This window comes from Erythrolamprus reginae, chromosome 1 (assembly GCF_031021105.1).
Source record: "Erythrolamprus reginae isolate rEryReg1 chromosome 1, rEryReg1.hap1, whole genome shotgun sequence".
In the NCBI taxonomy this organism is placed as follows: domain Eukaryota; kingdom Metazoa; phylum Chordata; class Lepidosauria; order Squamata; family Dipsadidae; genus Erythrolamprus; species Erythrolamprus reginae.
Window position 1 is genome coordinate 353,865,617 of NC_091950.1, and position 22,710 is coordinate 353,888,326.

The window sequence follows — 22,710 nt, forward strand, 5'->3', positions numbered from 1 at the left end:
GAGTGCACTCCCTGCCTGCTCCCTCTTGATCATACCTACACTGTTAAAAGTGTTATGTCTCCCTTGTATGCAGCTTTATTCCTCTCTAGCATTCATGTTTATTCATGTTTATTGTTCAGTGAGGCATTTGCTGCTTCTCTAGGAATTACCTCTATGTACAGTGTTTTAACTGCATTTTGATTAAACAACAGCACTGCAGACCCGAAAATCAGCTGGCACGTACATTTATTTATTTATTTATCTGATTTATATGCCGCCCCTCTCCGTAGACTCGGGGCAGCTAACAACAATAATAATACAATGTAAACAAATCTAATATTTAAGTTAACTTAACCCCAATTTAAGAAACCAATCATACATACAGACATACCATGCATAAATTTTATAAGCCTAGGGGGAAGGGAAAGTCTCAATTCCCCCATGCCTGACGACAGAGGTGGGTTTTAAGAAGCTTACGAAAGGCAAGGAGGGTGGGGAAAACTCTGATATCTGGGGGGAGTTGGTTCCAAAGGGTCGGGGCCGCCACAGAGAAGGCTCTTCCCCTGGGTCCCGCTAGACGACATTTAGTTGACATGCAGAGCTCAGCTGGGAAGAGTTCTTGTATGCCCGCAGAGAAACTTTACATGGTACGTGTGCCATAGGTTTGTTATCATGGCCCTATAACATTCTTCCCCACAAAGTAGCCTCCACCAGGTCCCCTAAATATCTTGCTATATGGACACTGCCAAATTCACTTACTGCGATCTCAGGATTTTGTTGAAAGACTACAAATACAATTAGGTTGTAATTCTCGTTCATTTTTCGCTGGTGCTCAGACAAAGATTGTTGTTCATATAAAGGTGGCGAGGAAAAGTGCAACTAAACTGTGAAAGGGTCAAGAATCTTTTTCTATTTGAGCTAAGGTTGCAAAATTCATGCTTACGTAGTTTTCCTGGATTTGCACAAGATATTCCAGTTAAGTAACTTCGTGTTTTCTTCTTGAGGAATAAAAATATTTTAATGTTGACTCCAAAGGTAGACTGTTATACTATTTTAACATTAAAATGTTTTGAATTTCCTTAGGGCCTTAGAATTCAGACAGAATAAAAGGAAAGGAAGCAGGAGGGACAATAACAGCAGTTAAAATATAATTTTATTTTTCCTCATTAAAAACCAAAGACAGAGAAATGTTACAAAAAGTATTAAAGAGAAGCACTTCATCAGCGGTCATCTCCATTTCCAGAACTTCATCTTAGAGTGCCATAACAATATCTTCTAGATCAGTCGGCAACATCCCCCCCCCCCCAAAAAAAAATAATAATTATGCAGTATCTATGGAACAAACGAGGGCAGCTTTATATGTATGAAAACACATTCCAAATTATTCTGACCATGGCAGGTGCTGGTGGTTTGCAGGTCAACTTTAATCTGCCAAAACAGCAAACTCACATTATGTTTGCCCTTATCATTACTATAGGAAGGCCAAATCCTTTAGGATTATAGATTCTCAACGTGTGCACTGACCTATAAAAACAATCATCTTTAGGATTATAAGATAAAAGAGAACTTCCCCTCCTTCAAGTAGAAGAAAAGAACAATTGCTTTGAAAAAACAAACAATTTTGTTCATTGTCAAATCTGACCTTGTTCTCAATAAACCAATTAAGAATATCATCTTGTCTTATTTAATTGGCAGTGGTTTAAGAAGGATTGTTCTCCTCCATCCCCGATTTCTTCTTAAATAGACTGGTATAGCAAAGAAATGACTCACATATTCCTTTATTCTTATGCTTTTGCCACCAGGTTTAATAAAACCAACATATTTATAGCTAGGATTAAAAGCAGCTGAGTTAATTCATTCTGAGGAGGAAGCTCCTGGCCTTAAAATTCCAATTATAAAAAGAATCTGTGAGCTATTGGCTGTTTTCCCCCCATTTCATCCATCATCAACTCCTGTAGTCTACATTTTTAATTGCAGAAGACAGCAGAAAACCTTTCCAAATAGTGGTCAAGTTACAGTTTCCAATATTCTGTATATATATAACACAGGAGTGCTTTCTGGATTGTTCTTCATATGGTTAGTATACAAGTCGATTCTGAAATGTCTTTGACATATATAGAGAAGACAATATAGTACATTGTTAAAACATAACTTTCCTAAACCTCAGAATACACGATAGGCTTCACTGGATTAGCACAAAAACCTGAATAATTCGGCCAACTAATTACATAAATAATTGGTATATGAGATGTCAATGCAAAGTAGAACCTATCACCAAGGTGTAGAGAGGAGCTGAGCTTGAAATACATGGGCGCCTCTGTAAAGTCACTCTTATTAAAAGATGTCTTTTTTCTGCTTTGCCCATTTAATCCTACCAGGAAAAAACCCCTCAAAATTAAAAAAAACAACAGATCATGATGCAAACACCTGTAAAGTATTTCCTCCCACATATGTAGGTCTGACATAACATCCACCTAAAACAGTGGGCTATGAATCAAAAGCAATTTATAGACGTATTCCTGACTTCTGTGTTATCATCTCATATGACTAGAGGTTGTATACAATATGGGTGCTGTATAAGGCATGGTGTTGGATGTGCAAACCAATCATTGCAGTATTCATTCCAACTTTGTTAAGAGAACGCCATGTGACATTCACATGGCTTTATAAAGGATGCCCAGACACACCAAAGCAAATTATAACTTCTCATTTATTCTTCTACCTGCAAATATCTATCCAGTTACAGAATATCCTACTGCTCTGTAGAGCTCTAATTCTTTTTGTGCTGAACAAAATACACAGCTTTCTCTTTAATTTCATACTCTACTAATTTCAAAGCAATTCAGATGCTGCGCAGCTTCTTGCTCTAGCCTTATAACTTGGTGGCACAAAACCAAATAGTTTTACCTACTCTGGGAGATGAAGAACATATGTTTCTAGAATTTCAGATTCATACTAGAAGCAGAGACCCTTCCAATTCCTGGATAAACCCTAGTCTATTGAACATTCCTACATAGATGGAATAATTCTATTAGGCAAAGAACAGGAAAGCAGCTTACAAGTCAGCCTTTCATGGGCAGTTGCTCATTTATAATATGTTGGGAAGAGGCTCTCAAGCTGAGCTCAACTCCTACGACTGCATCCATGCTGTTTTCTTGGTGATGTTATGGAATTGGTTTGCTATTGTGGTTGGAATTTCTTTCCTATTTACCAATCTGGTTAACAACTTTGTACTGCCCAGGTGGTTCTACATACAGGACTTATCCAACTTAACTTCTAAAATAAGCCAAGTTTGGCTAAGTGCTACCACCCACTGAAAATCAGTTATAAGGACAATGTGATCACTCCATTTATTTAAAAAAACTGCCTTCTGTAAATCAATAGTATCTTGATAATTGCATTGCAACTTAGGTGCCTAGCTTGCCCAATGCAGATACATTTCTTTTCTGACAATCTTCAGAAATTATAATGGCATGTAAAACAGACAAGAGACAAGATACCAATCTTCTGACACCAAGGATCCTGGTACCTATTCAAAATATGTGCCCTCCATGTCCCTGGGGCAGCTGATTGATATGAGGATTCCTGAGACTTTTGAGTACATCGTTCAGTAGGCACATGATGGTTCTTCAACTGGAGCTATTGGGCTCAAAGGCTTCAAGGTGCTCAGGGATCGGAAGGCAAAAATTGATGGATCATACACAAAGTGAGGTGAGGGCCGGCTGCCGTTGATATGCTGCATAGAGAAAGAAGAAGAAAGAGATACTGTAATTACCAATGCCCATGGGGTGAATGAATGAATGACAGTACATGGGGAAGTGATCATCATTTATCCATTTATTAAATTACAGCATCACAATTGAGATAATTCGAAAGCTTAATACCGTAAATTAGTAATAAATCAAAATCTTAGAAAAGATTGAAGAAGTAGGAAAGCAAAAAATATGCCTTCAATACACGGTAATATGAATGAAGTCCTGACTGATGAAATCATGACTGAAAGTTAAGTGTTCTTATTATGTGTGGATTTTTGGTTTAAAGGGTATACTAGGTACTTTATAGTACTAGGCACTTTACAATACTAGAAAATTCCCTTCAGTATGTTGTGATTCAGCCTGAGGCTCCTCAGGGACCGGCTGCGTCTCTGCTGGATCCAGGCCCGGAGGAGGAGGACAGTGAACAGGAGGGGGAGGACCAGGCAGACGGGGGAGAGGAAAGTCAGGAAGAGGATGAGGGGGAGCAGCCTGAGAGCCCCGGGGGGGGGGCTCTCCCCAGCCAGTAGCCTGGCTTCATTGGATGAGGAAGCACAGGCTATAATTGACATGAGACAGCGACGTGCAGCTCAGAGACGGGACCAATTAGAAAGGTATTGGCATCACTGAATTGGCAACAGCTGGGTTTGGGTGTGGTTCTCCTCAGCAGGGTTTAAAAGGCAGGCAAGCCCTTTCAGCCATGTGGAGCGTTATCAACTGGAAGTTCTGTGACCCTGCTTTGCTTCTCGGCGTCTCTGATCTTGGCTTGTGGCCTAGGAGACTGGAAGACTTGGGGGAGGCGTATGTTTGTTATCTCCAGCGTTGTTTTTGACAGCAAGAATCCTGTTTTACTTCATAGCCTTCGTGAAACATCTTTGAAGTTTCAGCGTGTTCCTGTTTGTAAGGACATTTTCTGTTACCTGTGTTTGCTTTGAATTTTATAAACTGCTTTTGATTTTTACCAGTGTGTCTGGCTTCTCTTTTTGGGTTGGTGTTTGCTTCTGGAGGGACCCAGACAGAACACAGTATATTTATATATTTATACTTATTCCAGAAGGTAAATAAAGAATCAGAACTAGAAAATAACTATTCCTCCATCCCCAACTTTCTATCAAAGGATGAAGAGACCAGATCAAGGAATTGAGTCAATAGGAAGACTAGAAGTATAAATTATTGACATAGGCTAGTATCAGAATCCTGCATGCCTGAAAGGTAAAATAATTTAATTTTTCTCCCATTTTATAACCTTCTGAGTCAAGGACAATCTCCTGGAGCCTTCCAGAGGACCCATTTTGGGCCTGGACGGCCTCCTGGATAACTTCAGAAGTCCAATTTTGAGCCTGGAAGGACTCCTGGAGCATTCCAGAGGCTCCATTTTGGGCCTGGATAGACTCCTGGACCATTCTGGAGGCCCAGTTTTGGCATGGAAAGCCTCCTGGGCCACTCCAGAGGCCCCATTTTGGGCTTTGGAAGGCCTCCTGAACTATTCCGGAGGCCAAAAGCGGTTGAGGTGGTGTACTCCACCCACGCCCCATTTTTGCTAGCAGAGACACCACAAGCTGGTCCTTTGCTATTTGCTATTTTCAGATCGGCCCCATGGACCAAATCGAGCCTGTGAGCCTTGAATTTGACATCCTTGCTATAAGGTTTTTTTTCCAAATATGTATATTTTATATGTATAAACTTTTGCAGTTATGTTACTTTGATTCACCTTTGCAAACTGTGTCTGCAATTCTGCCTACCAGTTAACCTACAAACCCATTTTCAGAGAAAAATGAAATTTTTAATAATTTGGATGTTTTTACATACAAGTGCACCAAAAGGTGGCATAATAGACAACTAAGTTACCCATTCTCTCATTAGGGTTTTGAAATTTTAAAAATTTTTTCCTGTTTTAAAAGCCACAAATGTAATTGGTTGTATATTCTTTAGCAAGCTGAATCTGTTGAACAGAGGATCAAATAAAGCAATGAGAAATCTAAATTGTCAAGACTGAATAGCCCAATATTATGACATTCTCTTATCCAGTTTTATTTCATGCAAAACTTCTGACAGCAGCAAAAGAGTTAACTTTTGGTTTGTTTATATCTCTTATAGCTAGCTTAATAAAGGTGCTTCCTAAAATTTAGATACCACCCCCAACCATATTATGTGTTTCAATCAATCTCAACTGACTATCAACGCTTTTCATTTTATTCTCTGTAGTTTTATATAATCAGTCTACAGAGTTATGCATAGCTGTTTATAGATTCAAAAATAAGATTGACGGCAGAAGAAGACCTCCTGGTCCGTTTAGTCTGCCCTTATACTATTTCCTGTATTTTATCTTAGGATGGATGTTTATGTTTATCCCAGGCAAGTTTAAATTCAGTTACTGTGGATTTATCAACCACGTCTGCTGGAAGTTTGTTCCAAGCATCTACTACTCTTTCAGTAAACTAATATTTTCTCATGTTACTTCTAATCTTTCCCCCAACTAACCTCAGATTGTGCCCCCTTGTTCTTGTATGCACTTTCCTATTAAAAACACTTCTCTCCTGAACCTTATTTCACCCTTGAACGTATTTTTTATTATTATTATTATTATTATTATTATTATTATTATTATTATTATTATTAATTAGATTTGTATGCCGCCCCTCTCCGCAGACTCGGGGCGGCTCACAACAATAACAAGAACAATGTAAGAACAAATCTAATAATTTTAAAAAACACTAAAAACCCCATTATTAAAAGCAAACACACACACAAACATTCCATGTATAAACTGTATAGGCCCGGGGGAGATGTGTCAGTTCCCACATGCCTGACGGCAAAGATGGGTCTTAAGAACTTTACGTAAGGCAAGGAGGGTGGGGGCAGTTCTAATCTCCGGGGGGAGCTGGTTCCAGAGGGTCGGGGCCGCCACAGAGAAGGCTCTTCTCCTGGGTCCCGCCAAACGACATTGTTTAGTCGATGGGACCCGGAGAAGGCCAACTCTGTGGGACCTAACCCGTCGCTGGGATTCGTGCGGCAGAAGGCGGTCCCGGAGGTATTCTGGTCCGATGCCATGAAGGGCTTTATGGGTCATAACCAACACTTTGAATTGTGCCCGGAAATTGATCGGCAACCAATGCAGACTGCGGAGTGTTGGTGTAACATGGGCATATCTTGGAAAGCCCATGATTGCTCTCGCAGCTGCATTCTGCACGATCTGAAGTTTCCGAACACTTTTCAAAGGTAGCCCCATGTAGACAGCATTACAGTACTCGAACCTCGAGGTGATGAGGGCATGAGTGACTGTGAGCAGTGAGTCCCGGTCCAGATAGGGCCGCAACTGGTGCACCAGGCGAACCTGTGCAAACGCCCCCCTCGCCACAGCTGAAAGGTGTTTCTCTAATGTGAGCTGTGGATCGAGGAGGACGCCCAAGTTGCAGACTCTCTCTGAGGGGGTCAATGTTTCGGTCATGTCCCCCATTTCACTTCTGTCCTGCAGACTATACAGATTTCTTTCAAAAAACATTTCTTGTCAAAGAAAGCACTGCAGTTCTTCTATGTATGTGTGTCTGCAATGGCAGCCATCACACTTCCTCAAATATAAAAACACTGGAGACTTCTGCTATAAAAAGAGTTTTCTGCTCTTTGTAAGACAAGTAGTATTATTTAGCCCTATCTTTAGCCCTAGGGATTTGAGCACTATCAAACAAAACCTCTGTTATAAAGAAAAACATTTATAGCACAAACTAATTTTAATATGAAGGGGATTTCTAACAAAGATGACTCATTCAGATAGCAAATAAATAAGGATGAAGATTCCATCTCAGTTGGGCAGTTGCCTTCTTATTTCCCTATCCTTAAGGTTTGTAATTTGCAAAAGTAATTGTAAAAGTTTTTAGAAAAATCATATCTATTCTTTCAACTACATACAGTGGTACCTCATCTTACGAACGCCTCTTCTAACAAACTTTTCAAGGTACGAACCCGGTGTTTAAGATTTTTTTGCCTCTTCTTCCGAACTATTTTCACCTTACGAACCCAAGCAGCTGCTACTGTGATGAAGGGGTTTCTTTTCCCCCCCTTTTTTGAAGAAAGAAAAGGGAGGGGCTGCTTGGGGGAGGAAAATTTTTGCAGAGAACAACGTGCTTGCAAAGGAACTGAAAGGCTGTCTTTTGAAGAAAGAAAAGGGAGGAGGGAGGGGCAGCTTGGGGGAGGAAAAATTTTGCAGGGAACAACATGCTTGCGAAGGAACTGAAAGGGTGTCTTTTTAAGAAAAAAAAGGGAGGAGGGAGGGGCAGCTTGGGGGAGGAAAAATTTTGCAGAGAACAACGTGCTTGCAAAGGAACTGAAAGGCTGTCTTTTGAAGAAAGAAAAGGGAGGAGGGAGGGGCAGCTTGGGGGAGGAAAATTTTTGCAGAGAACAACGTGCTTGCGAAGGAACTGAAAGGCTGTCCTTTGAAGAAAGAAAAGGGAGGAGGGAGGGGCAGCTTGGGGGAGGAAAAATTTTGCAGGGAACAACGTGCTTGCGAAGGAACTGAAAGGGTGTCTTTTTAAGAAAGAAAAGGGAGGAGGGAGGGGCAGCTTGGGGGAGGAAATTTTTTGCAGAGAACAACGTGCTTGCAAAGGAACTGAAACTGTGTCTTTTGAAGAAAGAAAAGGGAGGGGCGCCCCCCCATGCCTTTCTTCCTTCCCACTCACCCTTTAGCCTAGCCTTGCTTCTTCCACCCGCCCCCTTTAGCTGCTCCTCCCTGCCCTCTGTTCGCCTCCCTTCTAAAGTTTGGGATTTTCCTGAAGGATTTGCACGCATTATTTGCTTTTACATTGATTCCTATGGGAAATATTGTTTCATCTTACGAACCTTTCACCTTACGAACCTCCTCCTGGAACCAATTAAGATCGTATGATGAGGTACCACTGTATTTCTAAAAAAAAGAGAACTTTTGTACAGAACGCTATTTAATATGTGGATTTTTGCAAACCACTGTCCTTACTAGTATACAGTATATTGTTGTGTTTGTGATGTTGTGTAAGGCTTTGCTGCTTAAAAAGATCATGATTTTGTATACCGACTCCATTTTGGTTGATACTTTGGCTCTGGAAGGACAAGTTAGGACACTGTGCAGACAAATGCAAATCAAACAAATCTCTCTTCCTCCCCTCCTGATGCCAAGGTGCCAGCTTAAGAGAAAAGAAACTAGTGCTCAGCCTAGAAATTAACCAACTATAGCTCAGTTTCATGAAATCATATCCAACATCCTCCTACACAGCCAGAAGGCTTGGCTAACAGCAAGAACACAGCAGGAGAGGCATATTTTAAAAAGTCTCCATTCACCAGCCGCCTGCTGTGGCATTATGGATGGTGTGTGTTCTGGCAGGCCTCGGAATTGGAGAGTAACATAGCAACCTTTATTTAGAATTAAAGGGGCAGAATTAATCAGACAGATTTGTCCTTTCCCGTGCAAGGAAGCTGCTTGCCAGTACTCTGCTGAGAGGGAGGCAAGGAAAGTGGACAAAGAGTTTGGCACTTTCCTTCAATGAGAAATGCCAACCAACAGGATCAGTGAACAAACAGCAGCTGGAACTTTTGGCTGCAGGCAAGCAATGGAGCTAATCCATCAAGGAAAGGGAGAAGGAGAACCTTAAACCAACTAGCATAATGTTCAGAGGTGGGTTCCTGCCAGTTTGGACCAGTTCTATAGAACCATTAGTAACTTGGCGTTGCTGGATCCAGCAGCGACCCAGGCTTGCCACACCCCCAAGCCAGTTCTCTCGGTGGCGCCGTAGGCTCCACCATCTTGTTTTTGCTTCCACGCATGCGCAGAAGATTTTTTAAACTACTGCGCATGTGCAGAGGATCATTTCTAGGAATGCAAACTGGTAGGGAAGGTAAATATAACCCAACTTTGGTAGCAGTAGCGAGTTGCTACCAGTACGAATCAGGACGCTGCACCTGTAGTGAAAATTGAGCTGCGTGCGCAGCTTCATATCCCCAGTGTGCGCGCACAGTGTGCATGCACAGGAAGCAAAATCTCATGGGGGATGCACATGAAGGATTTTGGAGATTTTTTGCTTCTGCGCATACATGCGCGCATCCCCTTGTGAGACTTTGCTTCCTGCACATGTGCAGAAGCAAAATCTCGCTCAGACATGCGTACGCCAGAGACATGAAGCTGCCTGCACAGCACACTGGTAGCAGCAGGAGCGGCAATCCCTGCCTGCCTGGTAGCATTGCAGGAACAAAGCCAGGGCAGGAGTTTTTTTTATGGGATTGTATTAATGGTAAACACAAGATTTCCCAGAAATATGCCTTACTGGACAACATGCCAGTTATGATGAAAATACTCAAATATGTTGCACTGTCAGTTGGCTTGAAGGTATAGTATTCTATATATCAAATATATCAATATATATCAAATAAAGAAATATTTCAAGTATATATTTCCTTAAGTGCATCCATTTAACATATCCCAGACATAAGTTAGATTTAAGGCAAGTCACAAGAGATGTCTCAAAAAGAAGATGGATAAAAGTAATAATATTAATAATAATATTAATAAAATAATGATAATGATAATGATAATAATAATTTATTAGATTTGTATGCCGCCCCTCTCCAAAAACTCGGACATGTATCACCTACAAGGCTTCTCCTCTATTTTTGAACGGTCTTTTTTCCCCTCTGTTGGCAACACAAAGACAAAGGAAAACCTCTCAAACGGAGATGTAACTAGTCTGTTCTGGCAAGAAGTAGTAATAGAAGAGAATTGTATGTCGTTCAGGACTGAAGTGTAGAATTCTTTGTTGTTTTCTAAGGTAGCAAATGTTTTGTATGCTCTGGCTAGTAGTGTGATATTACCGGAGAAGAAGCTACATAAGATTAGGTTAACAACTCTTGAAGTCTTTTTGGCGATGTTGTTGCAGCGGACATTGGCACTTAGATCATTTGATACGAGTATTCCAAGATCTTTGACAGTGTGAGTGTCATCTGCAAGGTTTTGTTTATTCAGCTTGTATTTGGTGTTCTGATTCTTTTTGCCAATGTGCAGGACAGAGCATTTGTTGGTTGAGATTTGGAGTTGACAGATTCTGACAGAGTCAAGGTCTTTTTGAAGGGTAGCAGTGTTGTCGGTGGTGTTGAAGAATTTTACATCATTGACGAAGAGAACACAGTCACTTGTTATGTGATCGCAAAGGTAAGTTATATAACATATAAAGAGTTAACAGGAATGGGATTAGATAGGGTGCTCCATATTTTGGCTACTTGTCTGTTTGACAGGAATGCATTTATCCAGTCATGTAGGGGTCCAGAGATGCCATAAGATTTCAGTTTTAGAAGTAGTTTATCATGAACCATTGAGTCGAAGGCTTTATAGAAGTCTATATAAATTGCGTCTATTGTTTTGCCCTGGTCAAGTTTTGAGGTCCATATGTTTTTGCAATGTAGTATTCGTAGATTGCAGGATAATTTTTTTCTGAAACCAAATTGCTTGTTTGAAAGTAGGTTGTTAGTTTCTAGTTGGAAGGTAATGGATTGGTTTATGATTGATTCCATGACTTTGCATGTGATACAGCATAGAAAGATTGGTATTTGTTCTCTTTTTAATAGATTTTCTTCCTGACTATAATAATAATTTAAAATAAAACTTGAAAGAATGATGAAAAACAGCACAATAACTGAAATAGAAACAGTATTTAATCATGTCCTTTTAAAACCTTGGTGAATTTTAGGATGTTTTTACTCTAAAAGTCACACTTCGAAGCCTCTTTCTCCATCCAGTACACCCTCTTTGAAGAAGAACAATTAGGTCAGTGATGGTGAACCTTTTTTTTTTTGCTTGGGTGACAACATTCTGTTTTTTGTCACTGTTGTTAGCCGCCCCGAGTCCACGGAGAGGGGCGGCATACAAATCCAATAAATAAATAAATAAATAAATAAATAAATAAATAAATAAACAGGGCTCATGCATGGACGAGTACCCACACCCATAAAAAAATGACCTTTCTCTGCACATGCAACACACACACACACACCATTTTGCCCCCTCCACATATGCGTCCAGGGCTCACTGAAGCCTCTGGAGCTTGTGGACGGTGAAAAATGGATTCCATATTTTCAGTTTTCCAGAGGGTTGAGAGGAGGTTGTTTTTGCCTTCCTCGGGTTTCAGGAAAACCTCTGGAGCCTATGGATAGCGAAAAACAGACCCAATGGCCAAATTGGAAGTTTGGAAATGAATGTCTGGTTGGGCCTTTGGGCCATTTTTCACCCTCACCAGGCTTCAGCACAGCCTCCTGAAGCCTGGAGAGAGTGAAAAACAGATTCAACAGGCCTGCTGGAAGTTGAGTTGAATTTAAACATGCCTGGGATAAACATATATCCATCCTAAGATAAAATACAGAAAATAGTATAAGGGTAGACTAGATGGACCATGAGGTCTTTTTCTGCCATCAGACTTCTATGTTTCTATATTTCTAAGTTCAGAAATGAACTTCCGGGTTTTTTTTGCCATTCACAGGCTCCGGAGGATTTCCTGATGCCTGGGGAAGGTGAAAATGGCCTTCCCCCCATCCTCTGAATGGCCAAAAATCTACTGGCCACTGTGCACATGTGCACTGCAGCTGACATAAGGCAATGGCTCACGTGTGCTCAGATATGGCTCCATGTGCCACAGGTGGCACACGTGCCATAGGTTCGCCATCACAGAATCAGGTTGTTTCCCTATCAGACTTTTGGTAGGTTGCAAATAAGAAGTTATTTTAAAAACTAGTGTTGCCAAAATTACCTTGTAATGTTATTGTTGGAAATAGTGTAAATGTAACATTCTAACACTGAAGTTCAGTTGCTGCTCTTCTCTTTATGACATGCTTGACACTTATGGACCTAGTGCAAAGCATGAATTTTCTTTTGCAGATTCATGTAGTAGCAGATGAGTTATCAAAATCAATCTAGATAGACATAGTTTACCACCTGGAAAATGGAAGACATGTAACACACAAGCCATTGGAAATATAATGAAGGGAATCTTACTTGTTTTCTATTGTATTCATTCATTATTTTGGAGCTCTCATTGACCAAAGGACTCTGAATACTTATTACATAAAACTACAGAGAATAAAATGCAAATCACTGATAGTCAGGTATGTCAGAAGCTTCACTGTTTCTGCTTCTAACCTTGGGCAGACGAACTTGTTACAGCATGAAAGATACCACAAGAATGCAGCAATTTGCTTTTCTTTATTTTTACAATGCCAACAATCTGAATGAAGGCTTTTTGTGCAGCCTTTTTCAACTTGGTGCCTTCAAATTGGTTGAGATTAGGATTCTAATGACACCGAAGTACTGAAAATGTTGACTGAGCCAACTGGTGTGTATTCTAAGAAACCTGGAGGTTAAGAAAAAAGTATATTTGTGCCTAAGGCACAAGAGACTATATTCTTGGGAACAAGGAACCTACTTCCGTCTCAATTAAAGGCTCTTTCTTATCAGCCCCCATTAAAATTTGTATACCCCCCATTAAGATTTGTATGCTGCCCCGAGTCTACGGAGACGGGCGGCATACAAATCTAAATAATAATAATAATAATAACAACAACAACAACAACAACAACAACAACAACAACAATAATAATATTTCCAATGATTTTAGAGGTATCTTCCTAACACCTAACATTCTCTTTAAAACGTATATCATAAATACGCAGGAAACAATTGTATTAGATCAGTAAGGATTTCAAAATCAAGTGGATAAGACCATTCTCAATCCAGAGTTTGACATTCTAATGTTGATCTTACACCCTGCTACTTTTTTAGCCCACCCACAGGCAAAAATAAGCTGACAGAAAACCTCATCTGGTTTAAATCAGCTGTAGATCTGTGGCTGTAGATGAAAGCCAAATCTAGCATTCATGGCTGGGGATTAAGCCATTGGCTGTACTTGCTAAACCACTTCATTATTCAAAGAAGTCTCTTCTGTCCCCTCAACCCCGATCTCTCCCCCGCCCCATTATTTTATTCCTCGTTTAGTTGTTTGGCTTTAGAACCTGAGGACAATAATGACAAGGCCAAATACTGCATTCTTCTTTTGCAGATTTGGGAGATACTTGCTACTACCATTGAAGTATTTTAATGCTGTCATATTTAGTTAGTTTTCATTTTCCCATGTGCATTTTAGAGCAGCTTTTAAAACAATTGTTTCTGTAATTCTTTTAATTACCAAATTATTGTTTTAACTTCAACCATTAGCTTGAGGAAATAGCAAGTGTTTCATAATTACATAAGAATCTGCTAGTGTGATTGGCACTAGCAATGTTCCACTGGAACAATAATTTCCCTTCCCTTTATGTGATCTCTCTCTGCTTGTATTGGCAGATATAATTTGATGTTATGTCCCTCACTAATTTGTAATTGTGTTCCAGGACATTTCCTTCACCCAGACACTTTCTAAGCATTCACTTCTGGCAATGGCTCAAGTCCATCACATTGTAGAATATCTGGCGTTCTATCTCCTTTAAAAGTTCCAACTTACAATATTGGAAAGGATAAATACTTGTTTAGCTCCCTCATAGGGCAGTTGCAATGTTGCTGGGGTAGCATTATGTGAAAAGGTCAAATAAACATGCCAATGTCCTCATTAAGGGCAAAAAACCCCAGAGCTAATGTATTTACAAAGTTGTCAGGTGGCCACTGGCAACTGTACAAAGGGATAACTATACAATGCCAATCTTCTTTGAAAAGCTCTTTACAAAGAGAGGCTTTATGCTCTGTTACACATAACCAGGCATATTAGAAAATTAGCTGGATCTTGGTTCTTACTCACATCAAGACAAGATCATCATAACTTTTATTTATCTCCACTGTCTTTGCACTGAAAAATGAATTTGTTATGATATAATACAAAAAGAACACTTCAAACACAACTAAAAATTATGTTTGTATCAACAGAACAGACAGTGGCATTTTAAAATATGTTCTACTTATAAATTGGGCTAGTAATGGATAGATACCTAATTCCCCTACATAAATAAAACAACAGAATTGTGACTCAATAGTTATCTGCTCTCCCTAATCTGGAAAAAAAGGACAATAGGTCATTAACTTTCCTTATTTTCTCTGGATTTTGCAATCTCAGAGAACAGTTTATGTGTACTACTGGAATGTATCTTCTCTTATTTTCATCTCTAGAGTTTCTATTCCAATGATCTCTTGCTTGTATGATCCAGAGTGCAATGCTGCTTTCTCTGTTTTTGTAGCCAAGTCGAACAACTTCCCAAGAGAATCATGATGGTTGGATGAAAACTCAAGACTATCTGAATGAAATTAGGCTCTTGGCAAGTAATGGAAACAACAGCCATACCTTTAAGCCAGAGGGCTAATGTAATAAATTGTTCAGATACTTCTGGAATGAGGTCAATGACAATTCAAAGACTTAGTGAACAAATTTCTTTTATTGCAGAATAGAAGTACAAACCATGAATATGCCGAAGTAGTAGGAATTCAATTCCGTTGAAATAATATTTAGAATTCCATTTTTTATATACTGTACTTCAATCTAGAAAGTTATTAAAGAGGAAGAAATAGCATAGAGGAAGCAATATTGTTTTAAAAGTCCATAGCATAATAAATATGGGATTATAGCCAATTTGTCCCAACATGGTCATTCCAGGTAATTTGAGACTATAACCTTCTAAATTCTCAGCCAATACAGCAGTTCTTGAAGCTATGATTCCAACATAATAGAACACTTCAGCTGGAGAACTAGTATTTCTTTAAACTACAAACATTTTCACAGCAGGCAAAGTAGATTTTTGTTAAAGTTCAGGCTAATTTTACAGAAGTCAATTTGGAATTCCCATAATATCTCATCAAAACCATATTAGGAAAACAGCATCTAGGTTATACAGAGTCAGACCTCTGTCCTTATTTAAATATTGTTCCACGGTAACTGAAGCACAGCATACTATAAACTATTTGAATCAAAATAAATAAAGAGGCTCAAGTGATATCTGCTTCTTCAGTTAAAGCTAACTACAATCTTCCTTTCTAAAAATATCAAAAGCACTTTTTGATATTTTTAGAAAGGAAGATTGTAGTTAGCTTTAACTGAAGAAGCAGATATCACTTGAGCCTCTTTATGTCAGCCAATATAAGACGACAAAAACACTGATTTAATATAAGGCAAAATTCCAGTTCTCCAGAATTTCAGACACAGATCTTCTCCAGTCTTGCTGGAAATTTGAAGATATAAACCTGTGTTCCTTACCACTGAGCTATAGAAATGTGGTAGCACCAGCCTTCCACCAAACAAGCTTTGAAAGGGTGCTGCTGGTACATGGGCTTGTAAGGCTTTATGGCCTTTATGTGTAATGCAAATCAGATGCTAACCCCAGGATCCACAGCACAAGGAATGAATGGCTTCCTTATGGCTAATGTGCAATGAGTGAAGATGCTCATGCATAGAACACCCAATAATTTACATGGGCTCAAAACACTGCAATCCCATAAAGCTAAGCAATCCAAAGCAGACAATATTATCCATTCAGAAAGGCATTAGTTCTGCACATGCCAGCACAGTACATTTGCCTCTGGAAAAAAACTGCTTTACTAGAAGAGGTCAAGGATAAGAATCTTGGGTGTATTATACAGCAAAGGGATTAAATGAAAAGGAATCAAATTCCCACAAGCATCACAAAGAAAAAAAGAACTCTGACAAATTACTACTTCTGTAAAGGAAAATGTCTTTCTCCCGGATCACTGGATGGCATTTCTTTTCTGTCAGTTTATTCCCAATGTATATGAAAAACTGTCATGTAATCTCCCTTCCTCCAACATTATAAATATATATTTTTATAAATGTATCTATTGCTGCATTTCATTTGTTGTTGATATCAAATATGCACCAAAACTCTGTGGATCTCTGAACATGCAAAGATAATTTTGAAAAAAAGTATGTCTACTTTTTCTTATCCAGAGATACATTTCAGAAATGTTACTGTTGTTGCTGTTGTTGTTCACTGCAGAATTAAGCCATACAAATCTCTTATGCAGCAAAGCATCAAGGGATTCCAATTGTCTGGATTTCTATAAAGTGTATTTTGATATAGGTATGCTTACTGACAAGGTAACAAGAATATTCTAGCTATTAAATATGAGATTAACAGAATTTCTATCTGCTCCAACTTAACCTGTTAATTTACTGTATTTAGAAAAAATATATAATTTATGCCAATATGTACAACAAAATTTGTTTTCATTATTGCAACACATAAAAAATTAACATGTGGGTGAAACTCTAAGAGGAGGAAGAATTGTGTGCTTGTAAGAAGTTTTCATCCCTGATTCCAGGCCTATTCAATGGTGGGAATTTGTTGTTGCAGCGGTTTACCCTCTGCTTAAAAGAAAGTCTACAGGTTTCTAAGACAGCTTATTCCATTGCTGAGCAGTTCCTATTACCAGAAAGTTCCTCCTAATGCTTAGCCTAAACTTAACTTGATTTTGCTCTTAACTTGATTTTGCTATACTTTCCACCGCATCAGAAAACTAAATTCATTTTTATATATAGCAGCCTTCAATTATCTTTAGGAGGCTATAATTCCTCTCATTCTATGATACCCATTATCATCTTTCGGTACAGAATCTTCATTATATAAAGCTACTTTATCCACAATTTTAAAAATTTCTAATTACTCATTATTACCACAAACAAAAAGTCTAGAGTTAACTATTCTTACTCTTTTTTTCCTTTTCTCTTCTCTCCAATTGCTGTTACATAGTCAGTAGGAAAAAACTATTTGTTTAAAAGGAACTGCCTTCAAAATAGGACTTAAACTGTTCCACCCTTAAATGCTTGATCCATACGATTCTGTTGCCTGACTTTTCAGTAAGCATTTAGTCAAACAAATAAGATTATTGAAGAACAAAAATTAGATTAGCAATTAGGTTGCATTTTATCTGGATGGACTAAATGTGCGAGAGAGGGGGGGGCAAAGGGAGAGAAAGAGAGCTTTGTCTAGTTTCCTACTTTTAACTACAAATATTTATTCCAGTAATATGCCAAAAAGCCAGCATACCAAAAAGGGAATAAACATACCGTATTTTTCGGAGTATAAGCTAAGTGATAAGCAATAGAAACTGCAGTTTAATGTAAAATAATGCACTTGGGGAAAAGGAATCCTCAGTCTGAGTATTGTATTGGCAGTTCTGTGGTAGCAAAACCTTCAGAAGAGAAGGATTTACGGGTAGTGATTTCTGACAGTCTCCAAATGGGTGAACAGTGCAGTCAGGTGGTAGGGAAAGCAAGTAGAATGCTTGGCTGCACAGCTAGAGGTATAACAAGCAGAAAGAGGGAGATTGTGGTCCTGCTGTAAAGAGCGCTGGTGAGACCACATTCGGTACCTCCAGGCAGCTGCACCAACTTTTTCCTTCCCGGCGGCGGCAGCTCTGGCGGCTTCCCTACGAGGAGGAGCAGCGTCAGGAACGTCATGTGATGAAGGTAAGCCGCCGGAGCCGTCGCTGCCGGGAAGGAAAAAATTGGTGCAGCTGCCTGGAGGTACCGAACTGAACCGCTGAGGAAAGGAGCCCCCCAAAACTGCCGGTATTGCAGCCAGCCCTACCCTTCCTGCAGCTTGGAGCAGTTACAAGGTAGAGACTGGGAGGCTGTTAAGAGGGCGGCCAGGAGGGGCGTGTCGGGATTCCGACTCCCATTCCCTCTCACCCCGTCCCCTCAGATCCTTATCCCATAGGAAATAGAGGAAATACTGTAGATTTAATTGGTTCCCAGCAAGTCAATGGGCTGGGAACCAATTAAATCCATTTCCATTATTTCCTATGGGATAAATTAATTCGGTTCTCAACCAAATCGGTTCTCAACCACACTTCTGGAACGGATTGTGGTCGAGAACCGAGGTACCACTGTATATAGCAAAAGGATTTCACAATTCATACTTCAAAATGCTCTCAACCAGAGTATTGTAACGACATGAAACCCAGTAATTATAAACGTAATTTATATGATTTTCATTATGGATGAATTTATAACTTTTTTCTCCCTACATTTCTGCAAGATCTTCATTCCAAAGTTCATTATTCAAAAAGATTTTTCAAAAGACATTAACAATGATTTATTTCATCTCTAAATTTATTTTCCATATTGTTAAGGCACTGGTCTTGCTGGGGTACTTCCAAAGAGGCTTCTCCAAGTGAAAAGATAGTGAAAAGATAAGTGGCATGCCTTTTCTTTGTCATCTATATTTTTCACCAATAGCTACATAGGCTTGTTGAAAGCTTTTGGGGTCCTTGGTGCATCTATCTCATATTTCCATCCTTATAATAATGACTTTTTTGTTAAAAGGAAAAAAGAGAGGGAGGAAAAGGTGGGTAGGAACGTTCATGGCAATAATGTATGGACCCCAGAAAATTCAGGGAAATAGGTAAGGAGATATTATATAGGTAGTCCTTGCTTAATTATTGAGCAACCATTCAAAGTTAAGCAACACTGAAAGCCACACGATGTCTTTTCAAAGACAGTCAGCATAATGTACTCTTTCTAACTGGCAAAGGGGATTTTAAAATCAAGAATTCTCATTGATTGAAGACTTAGATTCAAAGTAGATTTTCAGGATTCAGTAGAATCCTGAAAATGATCAGCTGCCAAACCAATTTTACCCAGTATATTTCAAAAATTTGTTCATTGATGAAAAAGAGAAAGGCAATAGCCACAATCTAAATGAGCATCATATAAATTTGGTAAATAAATGTATCATATTCAATTTCTAACTTACTGCCTCCCAGAATATATCAAAACAGATTATTCTTTCTGGTATGGATCAGAATAACTACTGTTTTTTAGGTCTGTTGATGATGGGAATGTTATCTTTGACAAGCTATTGATTGTTTCTTCATTGCTTATTTGACCCCTATGACAATCATAAAATGTTGTACCACATGATTCTTGACAAATGTATCTTTTTCTTTTATGTACACTGAGAGCTTATGCACCAAGACAAATTCCTTGTGTGTCCAAACACACTTGGCCAATAAAGAATTCTATTCTATTCTATTCTATTCCATTCCATTCCATTCTAATATCCTTCAGAAGAAAACTACAAAAAAAACTATCCTTATCATTCGTCTAAATTCATTTTACTACTGAAATAATCAATTTTTATCCTCAGGGCATGTTTGAATTAAAGATAATTATTTCTGGTAAGAAAAAAACTAAGATGACGTTGCTGGTCTCCAAGCTTGCTTGTTTTGTTGCATACATTTCATTATAAAAACTGGGTAACATCATTAGTGCTAGTCAGGTTATCTAATTTTGGTAATGAAACATCTGCAAGAAAACAACCAAGTTCAGAGAGCACTCAAGACTGTGAGCTACAAATATTCTCCTTTATTGGAAACAACTACAGTAGATTTCGGGTTTTACTAAGTTACACTTTCTTGTATTATATCCCTTGACTGGTTTCTAGATTGAATTTTATTGCCAGACCATGTGCATAAACACAACAAATAAATTATTTGAATAGCTGCTCCTCTCTCTTCAATTATATTGTCCCTGATTATATTGTTATTGTCCCTGATTATATTGTATTATACTGATTATACACAATATAATACATCTTGTTCATTTTTGGCACAAGACAAAACTTTTGCCAACAAAGTGAAATCTTGAATGCCTGCTCAATTCCAAGTTGAAAAATAAGACTGTTGTTTTAAGAGGGCACAAAGTTTCGCCTGTCCACAGTGGCCTGTCATGTATACTGACAGAAGAATTAAGGGAAATTGTTTGATGATTCTGGTACAAATCCAAGGAACTAATGGTATCAAGATAAGGCATAATCTTTTTATTTTCTGTTCCAGCTTAACTTATGTTGCAGACAGCACAAATAAAAGGGAGGAAATGTATGGCACTTAAATTACCAGAAAAAGAGAGATGAAAATAGAGGAGTCTTCTCTGTATCTAGAAATTCTCTCATACATGTAAGCAGTGGTGGGCCCCAGCCTCAACAGTGGGGAACGCCATTCCAGTAGTGGCCATGTAGCACATAGGCTAGCATGGTGGCGATGCCGGGCGCGCATGTGCCACTGGCGCTTCCCCGGACCTACGCCTGCCCCATCCCACCGTGAGCGTTGCCTTCCGCCACTGTTCACCCCTTGCTTGCCTCTCGCGCTGGCTCCTCCCACCGCCCGTACTGCTGCCGTTTGCCTCGAGAGTGAGAGACGAGCACGGCAAGCAGGTGGTGGTGGGGCAAATGGTGGCATGCAGCAGCGAGTGGGCACTTATTTCTTTGCCCATTTCCAGGGGTTTTCCTGGAAATTGTGCTCGCACTCGTGCGCACACACAAATAGGGAAGCGGGGCCATGCTCCTGGCCTGTTCCCGTAGGGCCGGGAATGGTAGCCTGCTCCTGCATGTAAGGTATTTGAAAAATAGTCTCCTAATTATTTGCTAGAACTATAAGCCAAAGGGACAGTCCAATATTCATTTTGTTTGAAGTTTCTAAGGTCATTTTAATAAAATTTCGTTAGAAAAATGTAGGGAAAAAGATGTCCTGGATATAGCATTCCAAGTAAACTTGGACATGTCCTGGTAAATCTTAAGGTCATCCAGAAGAACCCAATCCTGTAGCTTACAGAGCCATTGCACGGACACCTTGGTGAAAAAGGATGCCACAGTGGAAGCCCAAATGGCCCAGGAGTCAACTTGATGAGCCCTGCAAAGAGCCATCTCCTCCATCACTCATCTGCCTTCAATGTTTCATCTGTATCAGGCAGCAGCACCAATGTCAAGGTCGAAACAGCTACAGGGGCATCCAACTGCGGGACCTGGATCATCTGGATGAGCTTGGGGTCCACTCCAAAGAGAGTATTCCCTGGTCTGCTGGGTCTCTGTGTGATGGCAGACATCTGTAAACATTCCGGGGATCAGAAAGGAGTCAAATTCCATCATCTGTTCAGAGCAAAGAAAATCCCCCTGCTCCACAGCACCCTGGGGCTGCATCAGGTTATTAGAATCCAAACCCAGACAAGCGGTAGCCCGAACCTTGGCCAGGAGCTGCCTAAACAGAGCGGGATTAAATAAGCCCTTAAAGAGGTGTCTATCCAGGGGTTCCGAATCCAGATCTGAAAAATCGTCCTCCCCCCCTTCTCCACAGCTCACCTTCCAAAGGGGAAACCTGGCTAATATCAGAATGATCTGAGGTGTAGGCCTCCTGATAAGAAGGTTATGACCTATAAAGCCCTTCATGGCACCGGACCAGAATATCTCCGGGATCGCCTTCTGCCGCACGAATCCCAGCGACCGATTAGGTCCCACAGAGTTGGCCTTCTCCGGGTCCCATCGACTAAACAATGTCGTTTGGCGGGTCCCAGGGGAAGAGCCTTCTCTGTGGTGGCCCCGAACCTCTGGAACCAGCTCCCCCCGGAGATTAGAACTGCCCCCACCCTCCTTGCGTTTCGTAAACTCCTTAAAACCCACCTTTGCTGCCAGGCATGGGAGAATTGAGACATCTCCCCCGGGCCTATACAATTTATGTATGGTATGTCTGTGTGTATGTCTGCTTAATAACGGGTTTTTTAAAAATGTTTTTAAATTATTAGATTTGTCATGAATTGTTTTATTGCTGTTGTGAGCTACCCCAAGTCTAAGGAGAGGGGCGGCATACAAATCTAATAAATAAAAATAATAATAATCCTCCTCTGTCTGCCCCAACTAGCCCCTACACACTTCCAGAATTGCTACGGCTGGCAGAAAATAAGGTCTCTGGTGCAGCTCTTCTGCAATACCCTCCCTAATTTCTGCTGAAAACTAGGCTTTTAAAAAGGGAGGGTTGTCCTGCTCCTTCATTGCCTCCAAATAATTACTTCACTGACTAAAAAACTGCAAAGAAAGTACGTTATTTTCACCTTCAAGTTCCTATTGTTTCTCCCATACAACGACAAATACAGTTTCTCCTTTATAATACGCCTAAGGACAGACCAGAAATGTGTTTTTTCCATGGTTACCCTTG

At 39.8% G+C, this 22,710-nt stretch overlaps 1 protein-coding gene across 2 annotated transcripts in view; it reads right to left on the reverse strand.

Moving 5' to 3' along the window:
• Positions 1-1,114: 1,114 nt before the first annotated feature.
• Positions 1,115-22,710, reverse strand: part of LOC139157478 (uncharacterized) — an 85,372-nt gene continuing 63,776 nt past the window's right edge. For both annotated transcript variants that reach the window (XM_070734278.1, XM_070734279.1), the window contains one exon: positions 1,115-3,715. In XM_070734278.1, the coding sequence (XP_070590379.1) occupies positions 3,587-3,715 (129 nt within the window). In that variant the 3' untranslated portion in view covers positions 1,115-3,586. The remainder of the gene's footprint in view (positions 3,716-22,710) is intronic.